The sequence below is a fragment of the Oncorhynchus mykiss genome, chromosome 15 (assembly GCF_013265735.2).
Source record: "Oncorhynchus mykiss isolate Arlee chromosome 15, USDA_OmykA_1.1, whole genome shotgun sequence".
NCBI lineage: Eukaryota > Metazoa > Chordata > Actinopteri > Salmoniformes > Salmonidae > Oncorhynchus > Oncorhynchus mykiss.
In genome coordinates this window covers 41,833,403-41,840,031 of record NC_048579.1, presented here as the reverse complement: position 1 = coordinate 41,840,031, position 6,629 = coordinate 41,833,403, and the positions used below count along the sequence as shown (strand labels likewise).

The window sequence follows — 6,629 nt, the reverse complement described above, 5'->3', positions numbered from 1 at the left end:
CCCATATTAACCAAGAGGAAGCAGTTTTTTAAATTAAATATCTTATTTACATAACTTTTCAGATCTTTTGCTATGAGACTCGAAATTGAGCTCAGGTGCATCCTGTTTTCATTGATCATCCTTGAGATGTTTCTACTACTTGATAGGACATGATTTGGAAAGGCACACACCTGTCTATATAAGGTCCCACAGTTGACAGTGCATGTTAAAGCAAAAACCAAACCATGAGGTCGAAGAAATTGTCCGTAGAGCTCCGAGACAGGATTGTGTTGACTCACAGATCTGGGGAAGAGTACCAAAAAATGTCTGCAGCATTGAAGGTCCCCAAAAACATAGTGGCCTCCATTATTCTTAAGGGAGGTGACCAAGAACTCGATGGTCATTCTGACAAGGCTCCTGAGTTCCTCTGTGGAGATGGGAGAACCTTCCAGAAGGACAACCATCTCTGCAGCTCTCCACTAAATCAGGCCTTTATGGTAGAGTGGCCAGACGGAAGCTACTCCTCAGTAAAAGCACATGACAGCCCACTTTGAGTTTCCCAAAATGCACCCAAAGGATTCTCAGACCATGAAAAACAAGATTCTCTGCTCTGATGAAACCAAGATGGAACTCTTTAGTCTGAATCCCAAGTGTCACGTCTGGAGGAAACCTGGCACCATCCCTACAGTGAAGCATGGTGGTGGCAGCATCATGCTGTGGGTCTGTTTTTCAGTGGCAGGGACTGGGAGACTAGTCAGGATCGAAGGAAAGATGAACAGAGCAAAGTAGAGATCCTTGATGAAAACCTGCTCCAGTGTGCTCAGGACCTCAGACTGGGAGAAAGGTTCACCTTTCAACAGGACAACAACCCTAAGCACACAACCAAGACAACGCAGGACTGGCTTCAGGACACGCCTCTGAATGTCCTTGAGGGGCCCAGCCAGAGCCCGGAATCTCTGGAGAGACTTGAAAATAGCTGTGCAGCGGCGCTCCCCATCCAACCTGACAGAGCTTGAGAGGATCTGCAGAGAAGAATGGGAGAAACTCCCCAAATACATGTGTGCCAAGCTTGTAGAGTCAAGGTTGTAATCGCTGCAAAAGGTGCTTCAACAAAGTACGAAATAGAGGGCCTGAATACTTATGTAAATGTGATATTTCCGTTTTTTTTTTTTTTTTTTTTATACATGTGCAAAAAAATATATATATAAATATATTTTCTTCGTCATTATTGGGTATTGTGATGAGGGGAAAAAACAATTGAATACATTTTAGAATAAGCTGTAACGTAACAAAATGTGGAAAAAGTCAAGGGGTCTGAATACTTTCCGAATGCACTGTATGTATATCCCAAAAGAGAACTTTACACATATCTTGATATGAAATGTTCGGTACTGACACTATTTAAAAATAGATGAAGATTTACCAACTCAAAAATTTGATCTGAAATGTTTCCAGATAGACTACTCACCATGTGGTCATGCTGGAGAGGGGTGCAATCCCATCACCTGGTGATATTTGTAGGAGTTGCTTAAGGCACAGTCTTTTATTGTGTATGTATAGTTAGTGACGTCAATGTGGGACAGCATTTTTTTTCAGAAAGATGTTTAAAAATCAACTGCTAATTAGCTCAGTATCTTTCAATATAATAATAAAACACCTCTCAATAGAAATAAGTGTATAAACAATTACTTTTTACTATATTCATTTAACAATATATTTGGTATTGCCTTGGATTGAATTAGAACATATCGTGATGTATATAGATGTCCTAAGTTTGGAGACTTACCTTTTTTAAATATCGTTTTTTTTCAGGGTGGGATTGCAATTTGCGCCACTTGTGTAGAATCACCCATGTATAAAGCTGTAATTCATGTGTTTTTCCACAAGGAGTTGTGTTCTCGTGTAGCTACATGGATTGGACGATGTCCCTAAGCGCTGGGCCAGGGAAGTAAAATAAAAAGTACTATAAGAAAAGAAAACAGGCCTCTTAAAGGGTTAGTGTTACGAGTGGGATTGGTTCAAGCTGATCCTCGACCAGTGTTTCCAGGCACCTTCTTCCTTGAGCACAGCTCAGTCAAGTCTCTAATCAAAGGCGTATGTATGGGCAGGTTGACTGACAGCATGACATCATGGCCTGCAACTTTGCATTAGTATCTGTGCTTTTATCTTGCAGTAACGGTTATTTCTTATTGTAGTCCACTACTGACGAGCTGTTGGGGCTGGCCAGGTTCTGGGGCTAAACATACACTACCTTTTTTATTCTCTACAAACCACCTCATCACTTTCACAGTTGAGTTCAACATGGAGAGTTGAGACCGTAGACAAGTAGTAGTGAATATGACATAGTGTCTCCCTCATGCACAGAACTCATCTTTTATCACTACATGTTGCTAAGCTTGTATGACATTCAAATGGATCTACAGATTGAACTATTGATAGTGTTCAAGACACCTTTCCAATTCTCATGATCAAGTTGTTTTTGGTGAATTGTTCAACCACACCTTATAGACACAAATGTGGCTCTTGCTACACACAGGTGTGCATATTGCTAATTTGGTTTGGCAGCGGTTACAGTAATCTGCCAGACCGGAACAGTATTTATTTGTCACTAGCGCTGTCCTTAGTGAAACCCCATTGAGAAGGCCGTGTTCATTAGGCACCAAACAGAAGAAAACACACTGAAACAGGAATTACCTGTACTTGTCCAATAAGAAACATTGCAGTTCAGTTGCATGCCAAAATGAACATGGCCCAGCTCTACTTCGAGCAGTGTTACCCACAGAAAGTCAGGTTAACGGACTGACTCTTAGTTCTGAGGCAGACACAACCTCTCGTTCCCAGGGAGAGGGATGAGGGAGTGCTAGCCACAGAGCTGGCAATAATACTTTGGTGAAGACTGACCCGAGGACCACTGATTGATGGGCTCTGGGATCTTGTAGGCAGATTCCCAGCCTCCCTTTTCAGAACTCTATCTAAAAGAAAGTTAAAATGGTAAAAACATACCTCTGATATATATTTTTCCCTTCAAAAGCTATGTAGGCTGCCTACAGAGATGCACATCCCTACAGTAAAAGCTACGTAGGCTGTCTACTTAGATGCACATCCCTACAGTAAAAGCTATGTAGGCTGCCTACTTAGATGCACATCCCTATAGTAAAGGCTACGTAGGCTGCCTACTTAGATGCACATCCCTACAGTAAAAGTGATGTAGACTGGGAATCTGCCTACATAGATGCACATCCCTACAGTAAAAGTGATGTAGACTGGGAATCTGCCTACATAGATGCACATCCCTACAGTAAAAGCTACGTAGGCTGCCTACTTAGATGCACATCCCTACAGAAAAAGTGATGTAGACTGGGAATCTGCCTACAGAGATGCACATCCCTACAGTAAAAGCTATGGAGGCTGCCTACTTAGATGCACATCCCTACAGTAAAAGCTGCGTAGGCTGCCTACTTAGATGCACATCCCTACAGTAAAAGCGATGTAAACTGGGAATCAGCCTACGTAGCTTCTGAAGTGAAAAAATATATCAGAGGTATGTTTTTACCATTTTAACTTTGTTTTAGATAGACTCAGAGTTCTCAAAGGGAAGTTAAAGGTGATTTTAAATATATTATAAATGTTTTGTTTTGATATTTTCACCCTTACTGACTTGGGCTTTCTCTAGCAGGAATCATGTGCCCCTACTGCTGGGTCTGGACCCTGTGACATATGTACAGTAAAATAGATACATTCCATGTGTTTACAAGTAGGTACCACATAAAGAGAGGACCTTCTTTCATGACCGCAACATGGGTCTTTTTAACTTTACATTTTTACACCGTTTGCTGAGAAATTGTCCCTGAAAACATGTACAAAATTGAATTATTATTTTCTGTAATGAATATTTGGCATTAATAAAAGTGGCCCATATCAGTCTCATGAGTACGCTTGTTTATTACCATTCTTGCCCTTGTGTTAGACTGCATATAAGTAAGAACCTTGCAATGGTGGTAGTAGTATTCAAAATGACCATGCCAACTTTACTCTGTTAAAGAGGGGAAAAAAGCTTTTCTCATTGAATATATATTTGCCTACAGGCCAAGTGTCGACTTAGATTGTCTGTAATCAGGAATTGAACATTGATGAAAAGTAACATGTCTGTATTGAGACTTTTTGGAGCTCTTGAAGGGACACCTCACTTTTTCTTCTTTCCCTTCTTGCCCTCCTTGGGCTTCTTGCCTTTCTTATAGGGTCCCAGGCCGCGTCGCACTAACGTTCCCCTCCACCACGACTGGATCTGCAAGTGACACAGGGAACAACAAAATGATTTAGTGTAATGAACAGGGTAGTACAGTTGTGAACAAGATGCATGGCATTAAACACTGCACTGCCACTGGATGTGATTGGTTTCCTTGCTGGGCAGGTGGAGGTGATTTATTAAAGAGTGTTTAATGATTACCTTGGTGGCTGCGTCTCGCTCCATGTGTTCCTTCTCCAGCTTCCTGCGTAGGGCCTCTTTCTCCATCCTGTCCTCGATGACCACCTGCTCACTGTCTCTATACTGGAACAGAAGAAAGTACAAAGACGGAGTCAATATGCAGAGTATAATTTCTGTTCCATACAGGTATACTTTCTAAAAGCGACAATTTGCAGTCTATTTTAGTTTTTTTTAAAAAGCTATGTATGGAAACTCATTACATGGAGCTCCTGACGAACAGTTCTTGTGCTGACGTTGCTTCCAGAGGCAGTTTGGAACTCGGTAGTGAGTGTTGCAACCGAGGACAGACATTTTTTTACGCGCTTCAGCACTTGGCGGTCCCATTTTGTGAGCTTGTGTAGCCTACCACTTCCCGGCTGAGCCGTTGTTGCTCCTAGAGGTTTCCACTTCAATAACAGCACCTGCATTTGACCGGGGCAGCTCTAGCAGGGCAGAAATTTGACAAACTAACTTGTTGGAAAGGTGGCATCCTATGACGGTTCCACGTTGAAAGTCACTGAACTCTTCAGTAAGGGCCATTCTACTGCCAATGTTTGTCTATGAAGATTGCATGGCTGTGTCACAGAACAATAAGACAAATGTGAAGCATCTGCTTGGCTTTTCCACTCACTACCAAATATGGTAGTGAGAGGAAGCCCACTGGCCTGAAGTGGGAGAAGGTGGATTTTGGCTGACATTCTGCAAATTTTCTCATCAATGAAACATTTGATCTCAATACAGTTTTCTGTTCCCAAAACTACAATCTGTTATGAACAGAGTGGACTATGCTTTGTAGACTTTGCAAGGGTAAAAGTTTTTTTTAAATTGCGTTGTTTAGGAGTGCAAGGGTGAATTGAGTTATTGCACAGGCGCAATATGCAGATGCATGCTAGAACGCGCCAATATAGGATCTCACTAGCTCGTGTTTGGCTCTGTCCCCTCCTTGCTTGCTCTGCCCACTATGACTAATTTGTTCCCATAGACCACAGCCTGTCGTTTTCAATCTTTGTTTACTTATAAAATCCACTACTTTGAAGGGGTGTCCACATACTTTTGGCTATGTAGTGTACAATTAATTTCAAAGTTAAAAAAAACGTATGTAGCAACTGCAGATTGCCCCTTTAATGATCTGAGGACTTGTAATAACAGTTTATTTGCAAGTGGGATGTGCAACTCAATAATAGGACGGTGTTCCTAATATTTGGTATACTTAGTGTATATCAGGCCTACTATCCTATTCATTACCTAGCGCTAACCTGTATACTACAGAAAAAAATGGGTTGTATTCATTAGGGCACACCGAAGCAAAACATTATGCAATGGAAAATGAAAACTACTGTTTCTTTTTTAGAAAAGTCCAGGTGGTCCCTCCCTGTTTCAGTCCGTTTTTTCCCTGTTTGGTGCCGAATGAAATCAACCCAGGCTATGTCCTCACCTTCTTGGCCAGCTCCTGGAGCTGGGAGAGATTGTTAGCTTTGTTGTTCCTCAGGCTGTTAAGCTCCTGCTGCTTATCCTCCATGTCTCTCTCATAGCGCTCCATCCACACCTCCAGCTTCTCCCCCAGACTCTGAGAGGTGCACACAAACACACATTGTTGCAGCGTCACCTGACAGACAACCTGTTTTGTGGTTCTGAAAGTCAGATTTTGCAGTGATTTGATCTGCAGCTATCCGTGGTGCTAAATCCCAGCTATGGCCACTATTGCTCTAGAGACAAGGGCTCATCGATTTCGTGTACAGCTCCCCCAACTAATGTTTTGTGATTTAAAAAAATTGCTATTGCTGTCGTAAAGGTTGCCGAACCCTGAATGGGGACTAGGGATTGATTTGGGATTCTACTATTGCAATAAAATAACAGCATTAGATGTTTTAGATGGCAGCTCAAAGAACGTACCAAGTCATCCTACTACACCCAATACACACTACCAGTCAAAAGTTTTACAACACCTACTCATCCAAGGGTTTTTCTTTATTTTTACTATTATCTACATTGTAGAATAATAGTGAAGACATCAAAACTATGAAATAACACATATGGAATCATGTATTGTTAAAAAAATCGATATTTTATACTTGAAAATGGCCACCCTTTGCCTTGAGTGCTTTGCACACTCTTGGCATTCTCTCAACTAGCTTCATGAGGTAGTCACCTGGAATGCATTTCAATTAACGTGTGTGCCTTAAAA

General features: G+C 41.6%; 1 protein-coding gene across 3 annotated transcripts in view; it reads right to left on the bottom strand.

Annotated features, from left to right (window-relative positions):
- Positions 1-3,901: 3,901 nt before the first annotated feature.
- Positions 3,902-6,629, bottom strand: part of iqcg (IQ motif containing G) — a 25,888-nt gene continuing 23,160 nt past the window's right edge. For 2 of the 3 annotated variants that reach the window (XM_021563224.2, XM_021563223.2), the window contains exons 8-10: positions 5,880-6,011; positions 4,427-4,528; positions 3,902-4,264 (exon numbers count right to left, since the gene is read on the bottom strand). In XM_021563224.2, the coding sequence (XP_021418899.1) occupies positions 4,163-4,264; positions 4,427-4,528; positions 5,880-6,011 (336 nt within the window). In that variant the 3' untranslated portion in view covers positions 3,902-4,162. The remainder of the gene's footprint in view (positions 4,265-4,426; positions 4,529-5,879; positions 6,012-6,629) is intronic. The other variant, XM_021563226.2, reaches the window with a different exon arrangement.